The sequence below is a fragment of the Pleuronectes platessa genome, chromosome 14 (assembly GCF_947347685.1).
Source record: "Pleuronectes platessa chromosome 14, fPlePla1.1, whole genome shotgun sequence".
Classification (NCBI taxonomy): Eukaryota; Metazoa; Chordata; class Actinopteri; order Pleuronectiformes; family Pleuronectidae; genus Pleuronectes; species Pleuronectes platessa.
Window position 1 is genome coordinate 25495414 of NC_070639.1, and position 21589 is coordinate 25517002.

General features: G+C 44.3%; 1 protein-coding gene across 1 annotated transcript in view; it reads right to left on the reverse strand.

Annotated features, from left to right (window-relative positions):
* Positions 1–21589, reverse strand: part of ttn.1 (titin, tandem duplicate 1) — a 149774-nt gene that overhangs the window by 80011 nt on the left and 48174 nt on the right. Inside the window, 30 exon segments of the mRNA XM_053439232.1 lie at positions 71–479; positions 690–968; positions 1047–1313; positions 1411–1680; positions 1829–1997; positions 2083–2180; positions 2766–3032; positions 3134–3257; positions 4652–4794; positions 5156–5282; positions 5357–5496; positions 5629–5895; positions 5994–6260; positions 6391–6657; positions 6745–6871; positions 6961–7100; positions 7518–7781; positions 8008–8274; positions 8373–8639; positions 8784–8910; positions 9128–9267; positions 9348–9617; positions 9880–10158; positions 10461–10859; positions 11307–11357; positions 11720–13651; positions 19788–19847; positions 20158–20226; positions 21317–21370; positions 21478–21504. Coding sequence (XP_053295207.1) covers positions 71–479; positions 690–968; positions 1047–1313; positions 1411–1680; positions 1829–1997; positions 2083–2180; positions 2766–3032; positions 3134–3257; positions 4652–4794; positions 5156–5282; positions 5357–5496; positions 5629–5895; positions 5994–6260; positions 6391–6657; positions 6745–6871; positions 6961–7100; positions 7518–7781; positions 8008–8274; positions 8373–8639; positions 8784–8910; positions 9128–9267; positions 9348–9617; positions 9880–10158; positions 10461–10859; positions 11307–11357; positions 11720–13651; positions 19788–19847; positions 20158–20226; positions 21317–21370; positions 21478–21504 — 7567 coding nt within the window.

Consider the following 21589-nt stretch of genomic DNA (forward strand, 5'->3'; position numbering starts at 1 on the left):
AACTAGGTTTTTACTTTGAATATGTTCAAAATTATAAAATCGGGAGAGAAAGAGGTTTTTCTGTTGATACCTGGGTCCTTCTCGGATCTCGCGTCCATTCCTGTACCACTTGACCGCAGCCTTCTCTTTACTCAGCTTGCAGATGAACTCTGCGTCCTCGAACTCGGTGATGGTCTGGTCTTTGAGCTGCGTGGTGAAGTCGGTCGGAGCCTCGCTGATGATCAGCTCGGCCGCACACTTAACGTCTCCGATCACAGCCGTGTACTCGCCCTCATCTTCCATGACGCAGTCCTTGATGGTCACTGTGTGTTTCAGGCCGTCAGCTCTGTAGACGATGCGTTTGCTGAGCGTCAGCTCCGCGCCGGCCTTCATCCACCTCACGGTCACCTCAGGCCGGTTCACCTTACAGTTGAAGCTGATGGTCTTCTTCTCCTGGGTCTCGATGTCCTCGATTGGCTCCAGGAACTTCAGCTTCTCCTCTGAGGAGCATGGAAACCAAGTCAGACAAAACCAGAGCGAAAGGCCTCAAAGACGATCAGTGATTCAATACCAGAGAAGATCCGTTAAACTAAACTAGAGATATTGTGGATGTTCACTCTTTCCAACATGACGCAGAGAATTCAAACCTCAGTGTAGAGTAGTTAAAAACAACCGAGTGGAATAAAGAGAGAGAAGCTTTCTGAGTTTACCTGCGACCTTGGCACTGGCGGTGCACTTGGCCTGTTCTCCTCTGTGATTGGCCAGGCTGATGGTGTAAATGGCCTCATCGCTCTTCTGAGCATCTCGGATCCTCAGAGACAAGACGTTGTCCCTCTGAGCCATCATGTACTTGCTGCTCTCGAATATGGTCTCCTCGTTCTTCAGCCACTTGGCCTTTGCTCCCTCTGTGTTGGTCTCACAGTTGAACACGATCTCGCTTCCCTCCTTCACCTCCGTGTCTTTGATCGGCGTGATGATCCTCAGTTTTTCTACAGCAAAGTAAAGACACGTTAAACTCAAACCTTCGCTCTGTCAGAACCATAAATCAGAGCGAGGGAGATTCTTACCGATCACACACAGATCAGCTGACGCTCTGACGCTGCCAATCAGAGCGACGTAGCCGCCCTCATCCTTCAGTTTGCAGTCTTTCACAATAAGAGCCCTTCTCTTTCCTTCGCTGATAATTCTGTACTTGTCCCCGGACTCCAGCTCTTTATCGCCTCTAAACCATTTCACCTCGTGAGTTTCCTTCGAAACGGAGCAGGCGAACTCCACTTTCTCACCCTCCACCACTTCCTGGTTCTGAGGCCGAGCGATGAACTCAGCTGCCAGTTCTGAGGAGAAGGGGTGGGGGGGGGAGAAGATCAATTTCTTCTAATGTCAGTTTGAGGACGTCTCTCCTCTAACCTTCGTATCTTTCTGTTTTCTCACCGTTCAGTTTGAGCGCGGCGGACGTCTTGACGGTCGGACTCAGTCTGCAGTTGTACTCGCCGGCGTCTTCCATCCTCAGATCCTGGATGATCAGGATCCTCTTGCGTCCGTCCATGATCTGCTCGTAGCGTCCTCCCTCTGGCAGCTCCTTGTCTCCTAGGTACCATGTGACCTCGGCACCAGCCTTTGACACCTCACAGATCATCTTCACGCTGTCCGTCTCTGTTCCCTCCACGTTGGACAGGTTCTTGGTGAATCTGGCGGCCTCCTCTGTGAACGTGAAGACAAAGGGAAGGTGAGTGTTGACTGTCAGGTGTGCGTCTCCACATGTACCCTGCTTCCTCAGCAGAGAGCGGCCATTTTGTGAAGTGAAGTGAAAGTTTGAAATATTCCATCTAAAGATGAAATGAATCCTCACCGGTGACGGTGAGCAGGCCGGACGTCTTGGAGGTTCTGGCGTCGCACTCGTACTCGGCCTCATCGTCGAACACCGACTTGTGGACGATGAGGATCCTCTGGACTCCCTTAGAAATCATCTCGTACTTCTTTCCTTTCCTGATCTCGCTGCCGTCCTTGAACCATCGAACCTGGAGTGAGAGAGAGGAGACGTTAGCGCCGTCGGATCACCGTCTGACCGTCTGACGCCAAGTGACGGAAGTGGGCGGGTCTTACCTTGGCGGACTCGCGGGACACTTCACATTCAAACTTAGCAGATTCCTTCTCTTTGACCTCCACGTCCTGCAGAGGCTTCGTGAACTCCACATGCGGAGCTGGAGAGACGAGGAGAGCGGAGACGACACGATGAGGTCCGACAGACTCAAACCTGGACATCGGCTTTTTCTTTATTTACACAAATCATTTAAACTTTAAACTAAAATCCTGAGTTTGCATCACATTGTTTTCTTGGCAGGAACTGATTGTAAATACGGAAGCTGAACCAAGTCACGTGATGGAGCAGAGATCGAAAACTACAACAGGATAAAACCGTTTTGTTTGAGTAAATCCTTTATTTTTGTTTACTTTAAATATGGAAGCTCTGGTGGACGAATTTTTTCTGTTTTAAATGAATTCTGAACTTGTTGTTTTATATCTTTGCAGATTATTCACCTTGTGCACTGTAAAACACCATTTAGTCAAAAAAATGACATGTGTATGTAAGGAAGACCAATCCCTGAACATCTTTGTAAAGAAATGACAGAAATGTAAAAATAAAAACCTTTTAGCACTTACTAATAGATTCAGTGCTAGTGGACTAACCTAGGTGAATATTAAAATAAATAACCTTGTTACCGGTTGTTTGTGACAGTAAGTGAAGCTGTGGAAGCAAATGTTAAATAAAAACATTTGGTCCTTACGTGTGACCTCCAGGAAACAGGAAGTCTTGAACTCCTTGGTGTCACATGTGTACATCTTGGCATCGTCCGGAGTGCAGCTGCGGATCACCAGCGCCCTTTTGCGGCCGTCAGCGATCAGGTCGAACTTCTTGGTCTTCCGGATCTCTTGTCCTTCTCTGAACCATTGAACTTCTGCGTTCTCTCTGGAAACTTCACACTCCAGCGTGGTGGTCGCCTCCTCCTCCACCGTCTGGTCCACCAGAGGCTTCGTAAACTCCACTGCCGGCTCTGAACACACACACACACACACACACAGGACATCAGCTGATATCCACTAACACACCTGTCTGAGATGTGTTCAGGGTCCGCAGTGCGTTCGAGAGTCTCACCCCTGACGATGAGCTGAGCCTGAGTCTGGAAGTCTTTGGCGGTGAGTTTGACTTCGCCCGCCTCCGACAGCGTCACGTCTCTGAGGGTCAGAGCGTGAACTCGACCGGCCACCCGGGTCTTCACCTGCAGCCGCGGAGAACACAACAGTCACACCTCCACACTTGTGCTGGTCATTGAGTTGATGCACTGGAGGCTCCAGCATCAGGGGCCCCGAACATCAGGGGCCCCGAACATCAGGGGCCCCAGCATCAGGGGCCCCGAACAGCAGGAGCCCCGAACATCAGGGGCCCCGAGCATCAGGGGCCCAGAACATCAGGGGCCCCTAACATCAGGGGCCCTGAGTATCCGCGGCAGAGTCAAAAAGGAATGCTGTTCCACAAAGTGTAAACGTGAGCTCAGAATCTGAGTTTGTTCAGGGGCCACAGAAACTACTCCTCCGGGCCTTAAGGTTGTGGAACCAGCCAAACGGGGGCTGTGAGATTTGAAGGGGGGGTGTTGGAAGGACATGCTTTCTAATGAAAGGAGAAGGAGAGTGAGAGCCCTGAGGAACTCCACAGGGGGGGGCTGAGGAGGAGGAATCATTGCTCAGCCTCCTGATGATCAGTTTATGATCAGACGCTGAGGTCGACAAAAATTCAAAAAGCACAATCTCCATTTTCTGCTGTTAAAATCAAATGAAAATGTTCAAAGAGCGATTTCAGTGCTTTGTGTCGAATCCAGATTCAGAATCAGTCGATAATAAAACGTCAGGAAACGGTGAAAATTATTCAATGTTTATTTTCTACCATTTGTTTAGTCAAAGTCTGAGAAAACATTTTCTATGAGTCAAAATCAGTTTCTACTTTAAATTATTGATCAGAAATCCGCTGATTAATCATCTCTGATCTACTGGAGTACTTTTGAACATACAGCATGGGGGGGGCCTCAGGGGCCCAGGCCCCCTCAGCGTTAACGATGAGTACTTGTAGTTGTTCCAGTTGAAAGTTAGAAAGCTGCTCACGTGACTGATGATAACAGCTGCTCTCGTATCTGTGGTTATTTTTAACTGAAGCACTGTCCAACACTGTAAAAAAACTACGTACCAAGGAATGCTCACAGTTAAAAAATAAGATCTTGATTCAAAAATCATTGAGAGATTTTTCAAACCTGATTTTGAAATTAAAATAATATTTCAGTAAATTTTAGTTTGTCTGAAGGAAACTAATCTTAATAAACATAATTTTTCAGTTTTAAAAGACGTTTAAAATCCACTCACTGTAGAAAAAATTTTCATTATGTGATGAATAAACTTTTTCTTATAAAAATTATTGTGCAGTAAAATAAAAAAGATAAAACATCACATTTTAACTGTGTATTTATAGTGTATGGCAGTTCTGACTTTCATGTAAAACTTTCCAGAGTGAAAACAAGTTATGTTGTTACCCAAAACGCACACACTACAAAAAGTGAAAACACACTGAGGATTTTAACAGACGAGAGAAGGATAAACTGAAGATGTATTTTCTGACGGCTCTCACCCGGTCGCTGGCCTCCATCTTCTTTCCTCCCAGGAACCACTGCAGCTCGATGCCTTCGTAAGACAGCTCGCACTCGAAGGTCGCCGTCTCTCCGGCCGTCACCGTCACGTCCTGCAGAGGACGCGTGAGACCGATGGAGCGAGCTGAGGGACAAGGAGACGGGGTTAATGGACGCCGGTAGTCCGGAGCCGGTCTGAGCTTTGTGAGACAGTAGAAGTGGTGTCACTGCTCGACCAATCAGAGAGCAGCATCTCACTTTAGATAAAGACTGACGAGTCAAAAATAACCACAGCAGCTGATTGGCCAAAGACAGACTCATGACACTGGTATGTGATGAGGTGTCGTGGTTTAAAAGTAGAAACAAATAAAAAGTATGTTGTTTGTTTAATAATGAAATCGTTTCAATAATATTATGGATGTTTAAACATTTGATCATATATATATATATATTTGATCTTTTTATAGAATTTGATCTGACCACATCAAAGGAAATAAATGTCTCACCCTTGACTCGGAGCTGAGCGTTGGATTTGGCGTTGGCTGCACAGAAGTCGACGCCCCCTGCCATGTCCATACGCACATTGTACAGGATCAACATGTGTTTGGTTCCCTCCTCTTTCATTTCAACGTCCTGAAACAAAACAAACTTTCACTCAAACTGTTTTTTGTGACACGAGCTCGGTTCTCAGCTGAAGTGGGACTCACAGGCGACTGGTGCAGAGGTTCTCCTTTCAGTTTCCACTTCCCGTGGACGTCCTCCTCTGAAATCTCTGTCTCAAACTTGGCTGTTTCTGTCTCTGTGACCTCCACGCTGTACAGCGGACGTACCACCTTGATGTCGCGCTCTGCAGAAAAAAACATCAGTTTCACAAACGTCTTCATGACATCGAGGTCAACGGCCACGAATCTTGCTCACTTTTAGAAATGGACTCCTTTGTACACTGTCACACAGACTTATTAATTAAATCCTCATTTACCTTCAATGTTGAGGATGGCTGTTGTTTTATCGGAGCCGCAGTCGCAGGTGTACGATCCCGTGTTTGCTTTCTCCGCCTTCCTGACCATCAGGATGCGTCTCTTTCCGTCGCTGCTGATTGCAATGTTTTTGGACGGAGTCATCTCCTGTCCGTCCTTGAACCATTTGACGTCTGCGACTGCTTTGCTCAGTTCACAGACCAGCTTCACCTCATCCTTCTCCACGGCCGTGTAGTTCTGCAGCTTGGTGGTGAAGTAGAGGTCGCCCTCTGCACAGAAACCACAGGATTTCATGTTAAAGATATTTTTGAATCATCTTTAAAATGATCAGTTTGATGAAGCTGGATATTTTTTCTTTGACACTGACCGATGACAGTGAGCATGGCGGTCATGGTCTTGTCCATGACCTCCACTTTGATCATGGACGTGTCGTCGATGGTGACCTCCTTGAAGGCCAGCGTGTGGATCTTTCCCTGATCGGACATGTGCACCACTTTGCTGGGAAGAAGACGGACGTCGTTTTTGTACCAAACTACAGAGATTTTTTCATGAGAGAGCTCGAAACTGAATTCAGCCGTTTCTCGCTCCTTCACTGTCACGTCCTTGATCGGTTTGACAAACTCCAGACGAATTCCTGAAAAACATGCACACACATTTTTGAAAGGACGCCTCAAACAAAGAAAAAGTGATGTTTATTTGGATGAATTTGATTAAATCTACTTGAGGACCAACCAGAGGAGTATTAAAAGACAACATGAAGTTACCCTGAATGACCAGCTTGGCTGTCGTCCTCTTGTCCTCGGCCTCGAACATGTACTTGGCCTCGTCGTCGTAGGCGGCCGATTGGATTACCAGCACGTACATGTTTCCCTCCTGAGTAATCTGGTACTTGTCGTCGCTCTGCAGCTCCTGCGAGCCTTTCAGCCAGCGGAAGCTCTTCGCCACCCGAGACACCTCGATCTCGAACCTGGCCTCGTCCTTCTCATACACCTGGACGTCGTTCAGCGACGCCAGGAAGTTCAGAGGGAGTTCTGCAGGAAACGGTGGAGTCAGGTTTACAGATCATACTGTTGTTGGTGCGTTTCGCTCACCGACCCATTTCTAGAAGCTGGGTTTACCTTTGACCTTCAGGTTAGCTGAACACTTGGCGTTGGCGGCAGCGTAGGCCACCTCTCCGGTCATGGAGACTCTGCAGTTGTACAGGATCAGAGTGTGTTTGCCTCCCTCCTCGATGATGTCGATGTCCTGTTCAATCACCAAGCCGCATCACAAATCAACATTCATATATATTCATATTGTAGATAAATCCAGTGATGAATGGAGGTGGTGCTCACAGAGGAAGGACTGAGGACTTCTCCGTTCAGTTTCCACTGGCCGTGCACGTCGTCCTCTGAGATCTCCACCTCGAAACGAGCCGTCTCTCCGTCGAACAGCTCCACGCCGTAGACCGGCCGCACCACCTTGATGTCACGAGCTGGAGAGAGAAAAGAAAGAAGGGAAAGATGTGAAAAAAATTGAAACAAGACAAAGCGATCTGAGTTGCGTTAATAATATTAGTTTTAGAAAGATTTATTTTTATTTTTATATTGAATCTTTAGTGACTTTTTTCCTAACAGGTTTTAGTTTCCTGTCGGTTAAAACAGGAGCCGCAGAAGGGCCAAGCTAGCTTGTTAGCATGCTAGTAAGCTAGCTTGTTAGCATGCTAACTTCAGTAGAAAGCGATAGAAGAGTCGTTGTTTGTCTCGTTTTACGTCCGGAGACAGAAATCGGTCAACGAAGCAACGCCAGTGCTAACGTTAGCTGATTGATGCTGATGATAATGCTAATGTTAGCTGTGCAGGAGAAGATTTTTGAAAGACCGACATCGCAGACGTGATGTTTGTGTGTTTACCTTCGATGCTGATGTTGGCCGAGGTTTTGTCGGTTCCACAGTCACATACGTATTTCCCTCTGCCGCTCGACTCCACCTTCTTCAGGACCAGAGACCTGCGAGTTCCCTCTGACCTCATCACCACCATCTTGGAGGTGATGATCTCCTTCTCCTCGTGAAACCACATGACCGGGACGTCTTTGCTCAGTTCACAGTCCAGAGACACCTCGTCTTTCTCCGTGGCCGTGTAATCCTGCAGCTTCACCACGAAGACTGCGTCGCCCTCTGGAACAGATCAACGCACACGAGGGTCAGGACGACGCACACAAACACAATAGTAAGTTGATCAATACTGAAATGAATCCAGTGGAGATAGATTCATAGAAAAACAGGAAGTAAATAAACCAAAGTTGTAACAAAGCAGAAGTAGAGTTACTTCTCAGAACATGAAAACATTGATTTTCAATTTGACAAGCAGACGCTCGAGAGAGAAGTGAAGTGAAGTTGTTACCTATCACCGTCAGTTTAGCGACAGTGTAAAGTCCTTTGGCTTCTGCCTTTATCTGGCAGGTATCATCTAGAGTCAACGTCCTCATTTCTAGACTGTGTCTCTTTCCTTCCACATGTGTGAGAACCGAACGGCTCACGTGAAGTTTGACTTCGTTTCGGTACCAAACCACCGGCACGTTCTCGTGGCTCAGCGCCAGCTCAAAGGTCACGGTTTGACCTTCTTTCACTGTTTGGTCCTGAAGCTGCTGCACAAACTTCAGCCTCATGCCTGGAATACATCAGTCAGTGGACACGGCTGTTGGTTGCTGTCGTGACTTTAAGAACATGAGATGACAACACGACATGAAGCTTCTGTCGGACACTTACCTTCCACCGCCAGCTGAGCGCTGGACTTTTGTCCCAGCACTTCGATGGTGTACTGGGCCTCGTCGTCAAACTCACAGCTGTTTATGATCAGCATGTGTTTCTTCCCATCGTCTATTATTTCATATTTGGGGCTCGGGGTGACTATCTCCGCCCCCCTGAACCACATGACCTTTGGCACATCCTTGGTGATTGTGCATTCAAACTTAGCCTGTTTCTTCTCAGGCACTGAAACGTCCTTCAGCTGATCGATAAAGCCCATTTCGATCTCTGGGAGGTGCGAAGGATTCGGCCGTTATTCACAAACACACTTTTCTTACCTTCTGCAATTCCCCCTTTTTCCAAGACTCACAAACTGGGCAACAAAGGACACACAACAAGACGAGCTGCGGTGTATCTGCAGCTGATTCGTACCTTTGACAGTTAGCATGGCGCTGGTGGCAGCGTTCAGAGCCTGGTAGGACACCTCGCCCGCCTGGTCCAGCTGGACGTTCTTCAGCGTCAGGAATCGTTTCCTGCCGTCACTTTTAATGTCGCACGTCTGAAAAACAACGGCCACACAAACACGAGCTGATGACAAAACACGTTATGAACTAAATAAACGTCCCTTTTCAAATGGATTTCATTAAAAATCTGAATTAAATTAAAATAAAGAATATATTATTATTATTAATATCTGAAAGACACGTCGCTGTGATTCAAGCACTTCAGTAAAGCACCGGCTGTTTCTTCTGAGATGAGGAGTTTGGAGATCTCACCGGGGATCTGATCAGCACTTGTCCTCTCAGCTTCCATTCTCCCACCACGTCCTCCTCAGATATCTCAGTGTCAAAGTTCGCCTCCTCCTTCTCCACCACCTCCACGCTGGCGAGCGGCTTCAGGACCTCCGCCTCACGCTCTGAGATCAAATAAACACAATTTAGACATTTGCACTCGACTTGTGGACGCAGGGACTTTTCTTCTGAGTTTCACACCGACCTCCCAGTGTGAGCTTGGCTGTGTATCTGCGATCCTCCACCTGGATGGTGTAGTCCGCCACGTCGTCGGGCTGACAGCTGTTGACAGTCAGGGTCATGTCCTTCCCGTCTTTTTTGACCTCGACCTTGTCTGAAGGCGCGAGCTCCTCGTCGCCCTTGAACCACTTCCAGTTGGGCGTGTCCTTGAACAGCTCACACTTGAACGTGGCCTTGGCCTTGGGTTTGACGTGCTGGTCCCTCAGAGGCTTCACCAGCCAGTCTTTGATTATTTCTGATGACACATGTCACGTGGTCAGGAATGTTTTTTCAACTTTGTAAACATATTTTTATATTGAAACTTTTACTTTAACATGCACAAAAAAAAACATTTGTATCTTTATCTGCTGCAGTAACAACATACTCATACTTAGTATACTCAACATAACTCATATTTTGAAGTTACTACATCGATTTCCTGTCAATCGTCGGATGTGAAGTCTAAACTCAAGATTTAATCAGAGTCATTTCTTTCTTTATGTAACGGTTCTTCTTACCGATCACTTTCACGTTGGTCGTGGTCTTGACGTCCTCCTGTCCGTCCACCTCACACGTGTAGGCGCCGGCGTCGTCCTCGGTGGCGTTCTGGATGGTCACGGCGTGCTGCATGCCGATGATGTTGATGGCCACCTTTCCGGCCTGTTGCTTGAGGAGAGCTCCGTTACGTTTCCAGATGACCTCCCTCTCTTTGTTCAGCTCACACGTCAGATACATGGGCTGGCTCTTCATACACGTGGTCTCTGGCTCCAGGTCTTTCAACCATTTCACAGGTAGCTCTGTTTGCACACATCGACTCTTTTAAACACTATTACTACTGCTTTCCATTCATGGAATGGTATGATATCAAGTTCACTGGCGATAGAACAAAAATCGTATTTCTTCATTAAAACAAGTTTAACTTCTAAGTTAAATTAGTTTCTGATGCTGAGACAACATTTGTGTTAAAATAAAATAAAAACTCTCCCAACATGTAGAAAGTTACCCAATTTTGAAGAGGTTGACAGCAGAAGAAAGAAAATGGCTGTTGTCAAAAAATAAAGAATGTAAAAAACAACTCAAAACCCCCTCAGTGGTTTACCTTCTACGATGAGCTTGGCTGTGCACGTTATTTCCTTTCCAGCGTTCTTGGCCACACAGCTGTATTCACCGGTGTCGGACAGTTGAACATCAATAATGTTCAGCTTGCGATCTTTGCCGTCAGAGGTGAACTTGTGCTTGGGGCTCTCGCGCAGGTTGCTGCCATCTTTCATCCAGGAGGTGATGGCAGTGGAAGGTGAGACCTCGCACTCAAACACCGCGGCGGAGCCGATGGACTCGGCTTCCTGCAGCACGATGTCCTTCAGCTTCTTGATGAACTTCAGAGGGACGGCTTTCAGCTTGAACCCTCCGAAGGGATCCTCTGGAGGGGACGGACCTTTACCACCGGGCCTCAGGCCGCGGCCCCGCCCGCCGTCACCTGGTGATGGCGTCTGTCTCGCTGCAACATCAGACACAAAAACGTATCAGGTTTGTTTAAGACAAGATTAGAAGAGATTTCAGACTCTGGGATGTTCTTAAGATCTTGTTCCAATCATGTATCAGACTTCACTCAGTTGACATCAAAAACACGCTAGTAAAAATCTGAGAAACAGGATCTAAGATTTCGTTCAGACTCCGAATCAGACAGAGCTTCAGAGAAGAGCCTCAAACTCAAAGACGACAAAAACAACTAACTACACAAACATCACACACAGATAGAGATAACACAAGTAACTGTAAAGTAAAAAGGCATCTGTGTGTTCATGGACAAACATTTCAAAGGTCATATGATGTAAGATTAAAAGATTTACACAATAAACAACGTACACTTTACGACACTGATGAAACAGGTGATCTGCTTTAAACATAAAGACTCTAAACTGTTAGTATGTGAGTTTGTTCTCACCACCGAGTCCTCGGCCTCTGCCTTTCACCGGCTCCTCCGATGGTTTTCCATCTGGACAAGAAAGAGTTAGATGAGTTTTGTGTTTCTCTGTTAACCTAAACACTCCAGAGGAAACCAAGAGAAAGATTCACGCAACACGAACGACAAACACGATAAAGGAGACATTGCAACAATGAGGGGACGGCACTCGATGAAGAGGATACGTCGAGATGATGACAAGGACATAAGAGACAAAGACGATGTGAACACTGGTGAAGACAAACATCTGATGACAGACATTAAAGGATGGACACATGACGGGTGGACGGAGATGAATCATGAGGTGGAGATGAATGATGGTCACGTGATTAGCGATGGAGTTGATGAGATGAGTCGTCAGAGGTTGGATGAGTCCATGGTCGTCTTCGGCTCACCTCGTTTACCGCCAGGCATTCCTGGAGTCTCCAGCACCCCATCAACCCCTTCACCATCCCAGTCGTCTGGAGGAACCAGCTCCCATCCCCAGGCCTCCTCCTCTTCATCACCAGCCTCCTCCTCTTCGAACACCTCCTCCTCCGGCTGCGTGGGAACCTTCTTCATGTGCACAGCTCCAGGAGACACCTCCTTCACAAGAGGAATCCTCACGCTCTCAGGTTTCTCCTCTGCTGACGGCTTCTTTAGAACCTTCTTCAGCGTCAGGGCTTCAGTCAAGTCTCTTGGTGAAGGTGTCGTTTTAAGCTCCATCTTTTTGAGCTGCTCAGTGGGCTTGAGGGACTTTTCTTCTTCTACCTTGTCTTTCCTGACTCTCAGTGATGGAGTTTTTTGGAGTTTGACACCTTTGTTAAAGATGTCTGCTTGTTTTTGTGGGAGTTCTCTCTCTGCCTCTTTCTGCAGGATCACTTCTTTCTCTCCTGGTGGAATCAGTGTCTTGAGTGGAACAACTGCTTCTTCCTTATCTCCAGGTTTCTCATCCTTCTTTTTGGGTGTCATTGTCTTTTCAACTTTTCTGAGCGGAGTTTCATCTTTTGGACTTTTTCTCTTTGGTATTTTTATGTCCACAGATTTATTTTTCTCGTCTTCAGGTGTTGTTTCAGTTTTGTCTTCCGTCTTGAAGTCTTTAGAATAGGGTTTCAACAGAACCTTCTCTTTCTCTTTATCTGGTGTAAATGGAGGTTTTCCACGAAGCTTGTTGGCAGCAGAAGGTTCCTCAGGCTCTGGGACCTGGTCCACCTTATTCTTCTGCTGGATTTCTGTCTGATCTTTGTCAACAAGGTGAACGACCTCTGGACTCTTGACAGGAACGTCTTCATGTGTTCTGTCTTTGTCTGCAGCACTGGGTTGATCTCTCTGTGGCGTCTCAGCTCTCTGGACCGGAGTTCGTTTGGTATCTGTCTGTGCTTGAGCTTCTTTCTGAGCTTTTAGAGGCTCAGCTTCTTCAGGTTTCTGAGGTTTTTCAAATGGTTTCAGTGTCACCACCTCTTGTTCCTCCTCTGTCTTTGGCAGTTTCCTTATTTTCTTCTTAGATAAATCTGGTTCAGGCTCTTCGTCTTTCGGTGCTTTAGGAGTTCTGATCCATCTTGATTTCTCATCTTCTGCTTCTGGTTGTTCAGGTTCCTGCACAGATCCCAGTTCAGACGTCTCTTCAGCTGCAGTGAACACTCTTTCTCTTCTGCTGAGTGTTATCACCTCTCGATCTTCTCTGTCCCGAAGCTTCTGAACTGTTAGTTCTGTGTCATAATGTCTTATCGTTTCAACTTTGTGAGTTATGACTTCCTTCTCTGGCTCTTTGGGCTTTGCTGGCACCTTTTTGAGTTGGATCTTTTGCGGTTCTTCTTCTGGTTTCCCTGATTTTTCAAAGGGTTTGAGTTTAACTGATTCTTTCGGCTCGTCTGACTTTGGCAGTTTAGTGATTTTCTTCTTGTCCACACTCGGTCGGTCAGGTTCCTGCTCTTTCTGTGGTTTTACAGTTCTTGTCCAACCTTCTTTCTCTGTTTTCTGAACAACTACGACTCGTTCAGCTTCCTCAAAGTATCTCAACTGAACTGTCTCTTCCTCTGCAGTGAAGAGACGATCAGTTCTTCCAAGAGTTATTACCTCTCGATCTTCTCTGTCATGAAGACCACGAGCCATTAATTCTGGGTCTTGACGCCGTGTCACTTCAGCTTTATGAGTTTCAACTTGTTTCTCAGGCTCCGGAGTTTTCACTGGAATCTTCTTCAGCTTCACCATCTCTGGTTCTGGTTCCTTCTCTTTGGGTTTCCTGGTGAATTTACTCCTCAGCTTTGGTGAATCAGGCGTTTTTGTCTCTTGAACAGGAACCTTACCCTTCTGTTTAAAAGGTGGCTCTGTGGTTGAGGCATTTACACCTTCATAACATTAACATACAGACAAACAAGAAGCTCAACATTTCATATTTAACAACACAGGACTCACACACGCTTGTACTTTATCAGACAGCAACCAACATAACATGGATGAAGATTTATTGCCTATTTACATGAGGAAGTAAAGAAGTAAATGTTTGCTACCTTTAGTTGGTCCAGGAGCTGAAACTGGTTCCATATCTGTAAGAATTTCAATAAGATCCAAGTAAATATTCACAGAACAAACAATGACACAAACGTGATTCAATCAAAGACAAAGACGTTTATTAGTCAAAGACAGAAGGAAAACTTTGTGTTCAGATGCTCATCATGATGCATCAAGAGAAACACTCAAGATTATTTAGCTTCTTTCTGTGAGATTACAGAAAAGAAAGTAGAGCCACAAACAGCAGACCAACATATTGAGACAGACAACAGGATGTGACTTTGTGCGAAGATTGAAGACAAACAACATGAGTGACAGTTAGAGAAGAGGCGTTACCTTCAGGTGGAGACATTTCCTCCGACACAGGAGAGCGTTCAGCCTTAGCGGCCGGAGGAGATGGTTTCCTCTGCATCGCTGCAACTTGAGCTACAACAACGTCAACTGGATTAAATCACTGGCAAAGATCTGACCAACAGACAGAAACTCAAACAGACACACTTGAGGAATTCAAACTGTTGTTGAGAACCAGACGTGACAAACACAGTCAGACACACGGTGACAAACACAAGAAAACTACCTGAAGGAAGAAGGAGTTTTTCTGCTGGAACCTTTGGTGTCAGAGGAGATGGTTTCTTATCCTCTGGAGGAGAAACTTCACAAGCACGAGGACAGAAGATAAAGCGGCAGCACATTAACAAAGACAGATTCAAGATGAAAAGTGAAGAGAAGAGTGCACAGGTCAGACCAACACAGGAGCAGCCACAGAGGAAGGATTATTCAAAAACCACAGAAACACAGGACAGAGTTTCAGGTTCAACAGTGTAAAGATCTACCTGCAGGGGGCGCTGCTTTGGCAGCAGCAGCAGCAGGAGCTGAAGGTTTCGATGCTTTCTTCTCCTCTGGAGGAGTCACTTAAAAATATACGATTCCAAGATTACGACCAAGACACAACACAGTCAGATACGCTGCACTGAAACAATACCAGACTGAGGAAACACCAAGAAACTAAAAAACACAAGGAATAGAAAACAGACAGACAGCAACATAGAAATCCAGGTGAGGAACTACCTGCAGGGGGCGTAACTTTCTCTGCAGCAGCAGGAGTAGGAGGTGAAGGTTTGAGTGTCGGTGCAGATGGTTTCTTCTCCTCCAGGGGAGAAACTTTAAAATACAAGATGATCATGGTCATAATGAAGAAGAGGATAAGTTCAAACATGATGAGAAGTGAGTGAGACGAACAGGACGACACAAACAGAAGTAAAACAGCATGTCAACTGTTAAAGGTCAAGACTACCTGCAGGGGGCGCACCTTTCTGTGAAGGAGGTAAAGCCTTTGGTTTGGCTGCAGTTGGTTTCTTCTCCTCTTGAGGAGACACTTTAAAATAAAAGATTCCAAGATCACGACCAAGAAAACATTGTGATCAATATCACGACTTATAAACGATGATTTAAATACAAATAATTTCACAAACAAACAGAAGAAGTGACAGAATGAAGAAAGAAGGTCAACGATGAAATATGTTAAGAGAAGAACACCTTTTAAAGACAAAAAGAGGGTTTAATGCGACCATGTGAAGATTAGAGTGGAATGTCTTTTAGTTTTGTAAGTGAGTATGAAAAATGTGAGCATCTTTGAAGAGGAGTTGATGAAGATCATGAGCCTGAGCGGCTCAAGAACAACAGAATACCTTTCTGAAGAGTTTGTTGTTCAACCTCCTCTGTTCTCTTCTTCGGTATGTCATCATCAGCTCGTGTCAGTGGTTTCTTTGCAGAGGTTCTTGTTTCCTCAGAGGAGCCGACTGAAGCAGGTAGAAGAGTTTCTTGCTCAAAAGGAAAATATGTCTTCTGTGGTGGAACCTTCGGTTGTTGAGTCAAAGAAACCTCGTCTTTCGATTTCTTGGACAGCGTCACTTCTTCAGGGACAAAGGTTTCTTCAGGAGCAGTAAACATTTTGGGAAGAGAAGGAGATGTCTTCTTTGGTTCAGTTTTTTCCTGAAGGACAGTTTTCTCCGGCAAAGGAATGTGAGTTGTAAGTGGAGATGACCCTCTCCGATGCTCTGGGACTGATGTTGCTTGGATGAGTTCCTCTTTGAAAGAAAGTTCTTCAACACACATTTCATCGGTAGCTTCGGGAGTATTTTTAATGTCTTCTCGCGGAAGCTCAATCTTTTTACCCGGCCTTGCTTCTCTCTCAGGAGGAAGAACTGTCACAGGATGAGACAGCCTGGTTTTAGGAAGAAGTCTGGGTAAATCTTGTTCAGAAGGCGGCGACAGGTGTTTACTACGAGACGAAGACATGTGTCTTTCAGATGGAACCACTTCCACAGAGTCAGCTTGCTTTGAAGGAGCAGCACGTTCAGGTCCTCTAGACTTCTGCTGTATTGTGACTGATTCAAGTGTAGCAGAGACTTGAGGTTTAACAAGCTCCTCCATTGCAAAGAGGATTTCTTCAGGACATACGGATTTAGATGATTCAGTCGTGTCTCTCTGCTCTGCACAAGTTTCTTCTTTGAGTTTTCGTTCTTGAGCACTTGCCTTGCCAGCCTCTTCTCTGGATGCAGATCCAGGTTCAGGAGGTGGAACTTCTGTCTTTGGTGCGATGTCTAGCTTTGATGGTATAGGTGTAAAGTTCTGTGGAGGTGGGGGGACTGACGTGAGAGACATTTCATCTCTCAGGTCCACATCTTCTGGATCAAAGTCTTCTTCATCACATGGTTCAGTGTCTACGGATTTTTCAGCCTCCTTATATTCACCTTGCTGATCTTCACAGAACCATAAAGAATCTTTCACCACTTGTTGCTGCATTTTCAAAGTGATTTCTTCACTGGACTCGTACGTCCTCACTTCCACTTGTCTCTGTTCAACTTCTGCTGCAAGAGAATTCCTTTGTCCACGACTCTTTCTGACAGAAGACTCCTTTCTGTCTTCAACCACATCTGCTCGTTCACCATCAGTCTTCAGGCAAACTGACGTCATTTTAAAATTTCACCCAAGAATGAAGATTTGCACCATGGAGCGGTGGCCAAGAGAAAAACAACACAAAACAAAAACCATCAAAGATCAACAACGAAGTCCGTGTGATAATATTCTACTGCTTGTTTTAAGAATCACTACCTATCTGCCGTGGAGCTTCTTTAAACGCTGACCCCACTTGCCCAGAGGGAGTGACCTCTTCTGTATTCAGGGACAAATCAACACATCTGGTCAAACTACAGAGCAGTGATTCTTTTTTTACTTTCTAAAAGTAACGAGAAACGTTAACGAGAAAAGTGGATTTGATAATTGATATGACGCAAGAAACAGTCAACACACATGACGGCACAGAATCAGACACAACATTTGAAGAATTAGCTGAAGACATTTCAGAATAAAAGATAGAGATCGTGAGTAAAAGATCAAGATGAGTCAGGATAAGTCAATCTGATGTTTTAAATTTGTTTGTAGCATATCTACCTTGTTGTTGAGGCTGAGCCTGAAGTACATGTTTCCGTGTTTCCAAGTCTTGTGGTGCAGCTGGTTCTAGGCGGTGCACAATTTGATGTGCCTCTGGAGTCTCCCTTGGTTCTTCGGGAACTTTCTTTGGTACCTCTGGAACTGTCCCAAGTATTTTCTGAATTTTGTTTTGGGTTTCAGGAACCCTCTTTTCAATTACCTGAACCTTTATGGGTTCTTGTGGAACCTTCTTTAGTTCATCTGGCACCAGTTTTGGTGTTTCCAGGACTTTCTTTGGAGTTTCAGGAACCCTCCTAATTTCTTCTACTACTTTTTGGGGTGGAACCTTCTTTGGAAGCTTCTTTGGAACCTTCTCTGGTGCCTCAGAGACTATTGCAGGGGTTTCTTGGGTGTTCTTTGGAGCTTCAGTAACCCTCTTTGTGTCTTGGATAACCTGTTCTGGTCCTTCTGGAACCTTCTCTGACACCTGGGCAGACCTCTTTGTCTCTTCGAGAACCTCTTTCTTCGGTTCCTCTGGTTTTGTTATGGGAATATATGCTGGTTTTCTTGGAGTCTCTGGTTTCTTTGGTTCTGAGACAACTTAGAAGAACATTTATTTATGAGATGATGATCTTTTTTACCATATTTTGCAAGAAAAAATCCATGATTGAAAGTGTCACTCTAACGAGTGCTTAGCTCAAAGATATTCATGGAATATATAAAATAATATTATTTTGAGATAAAACATATCAAATTATTGACACAACAAACAAATTAAACACAAAACAAGTAGAACAAAGTGATTATGAACAGGTTCTCTGCCGCTCTTTCGGCTACAGGTAACGACCGAGGCTAAGCTGGAATCAAAGATGACTCAGTGAGTTCAGAGTCAGAAAGACGAAGAAAAGATTGAAGGTCAACGATTAATACCTTTAGCTGCGAGACGTTCTGGTGTGGAGGGAGGAACCTTGGTTGTGGTTGGAGGAACTACAGGTTCTTCAGGCTTTGGGGTTTCTGGTACTTTGAAAAAACATGATACATACATGTTCAGTAACCTGGTAACCACCAAGATCTAGAATTATAGTCCACTCTAACGAGTGCTTCGAACAAAGAGAACGAGAAGACACAGAACATAAAGACAGAGAACCAGTCACAGGACCAGAGATATTCAAGATATTCAAGATGGTCCCTCTCACACCTTCTGTTAAAATCACTTCAGCCTCTGGTGAAGTTTCCTTTACATCAATTGGCTGAACTACCACTTCCTTTGACTTGATAACTAAGTTTGTTTAAAAAACACATCCGAGCTTCACTGTCAAAGTTATAATTCCTCCAGTTGGTGTAAAAGAATATGAAGCTGTTTCCAAACAGCGTAAAGCTCCAGATACATTAGAGCATCAAGAGGTGAAAACATTCACGACTTAAACATGTCAGACAGCAACATGGAATGAAACCTCAAGACGTTAAACACCACGTCTCTGTAGTCGACCAGGAGTTAAGTGTTTCCTACGTTACCTCTCGCTTCAGGAGCTTCTGCTTCTTTCTTCACAGCTTCGACTTTCATTGCTTCAGGTTCCGGCTTCATTTTGGCCTCAGGAGGAGAAGGTTTTGTTTCTGCTGTTGTTGGTTTGTGTTGATAAGGTTCAGGACTGAACTTCTCTGGCTCAGCACAAACTGAAGGTTCTTCAAGGTTTAACAGAGAAACACGAGACAACAGAGTCAAATGCTTCAAGAGTTTGGTGAAAGAAGAAAAACACAAACACACACATGTAAAAAACAAACAGTTGAAAGAACCAACAACACACAAAGAAGAACTTTCCACAACAAGTTACAAAGACAGACTTCCAGAGAAACATCTCAAGATCACAGGTTTTTATATGATAGAGTTTCCTTTAATCTCTAAGTGTTATGACCGCCACTGGGGGGGGGGGGGGGGGGGGGGGGTTCATGCCTCATTAACAGATCTTTGTATAATGTCAAACCTTTAAATTCATCATACAGTTTGTGAATCTGCTGTTTAATGTTAAATACATTACAAATATATAGAGAAGATTCAGTGTATTCTATTGTTGGAACATAAATACTGATCCATTCAATAAATTGATAATGATTTGACAAAAGCTCTAAAATGTCACGCTAAAAGAGTTAAATGTCCAAAATCTGAATTAAAAAAATATTTCTGCATTTAAATATTTTTTTAATATTTTGTCTTTTTTATCTACAATATCATACAAACATTTTTTTCGATATAAATTTGAATTTAAGTTGATTTAATTTAAGTCAAAAAAATTCAAAAAAGCAAATTATGAATTAAGCTTCTGGAGCCAGAGCTTCTTCCCTCTGAGCTACAGCGCCCCCCTCAGGCTGCAGCTTCTTTGCCTCAGGTCCTAAACATTATCAATGATTTCAGTTTTCTGACCACAGTTGATTCTAACATGAAGATGTTTCATTAGCAGCTCGTTAAGAGAAACAGAAAACAAACATAAGACTGAAGAAGAAAAGACTTGAAACGTGAACGACTGAGACAGAAGAAGAAGTTACCTTGGACTGGAGCGGCAGCGTCAGAGCGTTTCTCCTCCGCTCTGCTTCGAACCTCCGTCACTTAAAGAATCAAGAGAGTTCACGTCAAAACCACCACCATCTACTCTCTACTGCCAACTACTGGACAGAAGCCGCTGAGCATGAGCAAGAGCGTAAGAGTGAGTGGAAAGACTCAAGAATAGAAAACACAAACACAAATAAGACAAATCAGGAAGTAGAAGCAGGACCTACGTCTACGACACAAACAGCTCAAGCGTGAGGACGTTAAAGCGTCTGTGAGCAGCAGGGGGCGTGTGAAGCTTTTTACACGTGAGCGGCTTTGACCAGCGGCTTTGTTACGTTACAGCCACAAGCGTTTACGTGTTTATACCTTCAGGGATTTCTTCTCTGCTCTCGAACTGAGTCGTCTCAACAACTTCCTCTACGGTCTTTCTCTCTTCTGGTGAAGAAGAAAACTGAACTTAGAAAAAGAAACGAAGTCCGACCTGTAGAGACGCCGCACGTCTCTAATTATCACCGTTAATAATTTACTTCATTAGACTGTGACAGTCAAGAAACGTGACGAGAGCGATTAATGAAAGAAAAACATATAAAAGAGGAAAACACAGAGAGAAGACAGACGATCGCTTTATATGCTGATGATATGATTCTATATATAAACAGAAAAAGAACGATATCTGTGACGAGGAGAGACGAACAGAAACATCTCTTCTTCTCCTGTCGCTCTTTGAAAAGCTCAAAGTGAAGAGTGAGAAGTTTCATCGCCGCAGGTTTGATTGCCACAGACCAGATTCATCTCCAGATAAAAGTCAGACATCTGTCATTACTCTTAATTTACTCATACAGCTAAATACAATTTCAAATTAAAAAACAATTGAAATTGTGGGATTGTGGTTAAAAGACACTACAGTCAAGATTCAGATTTCAGTTAAAGATATAATCTAACATTAAGACTTTCAAAATAAATTATAAATTACAATTTCAAAGTTGAGATATAATCTGAGAAATTCTGTATTTTTATCTCTATTTTTCATCTTTAAATCTTATGAATAAATTGAAATAGAAGTACTATTTCATATATTTGGAATCTAATGAGAATTTAAATTTTCACTCTTCTGACTTTTATTTCCAAGTTGAATCTTCTGTGTATTGTGTTTCACAAATGAAAGTTGTTATTAATGTGAACTAATTGAGTTTTGATGGCAGCATATTAGGAGCAGTGATGGTGAACACAGGTTTTAGGATGAAGAAGATGAAGGTTACAGTTTCAGATGAAACATTACTGTTGATGGATGAGAAGCAGAATCATCAGATTCCTTCACACAAAGTGTAGAAGTGACGATAGTTAGTTCAAACTTTATCGTTTAGGTGATTCAAACGTTTGTACCTTTAACTCGAGTTGTTTCTACGCACTGATAAATGTCGGAGGAATCTATTGATTGATAGATTGAAAAAAAATATTGATGAGTGTCAGAATGACGTGAGAGTCGAGGTGGTGACCTTCAGTCGACTGATGGAAACAGACTCACCTCTGAAAACATAAGAGTCTGTTTCTGTTGCTGGAAGCGACACGTCGGGGACGTCTGAAGGTTTTTACACAAATAACTTCAATTAATAACAAGTCTACTTGTTTGTATTATTTCACGTGTTCACTTAAACGTTAATAATAATGTTTTTATCAGATACTCACCCTGAGGAACCTTTCCTAACACAATGTCTGTGAAGGAACAAGGTACGACAGGTCATCACATGGAAATAGATTTTGATAATCTGATTAACTGTATTGTGTGAATCGGGCTGAG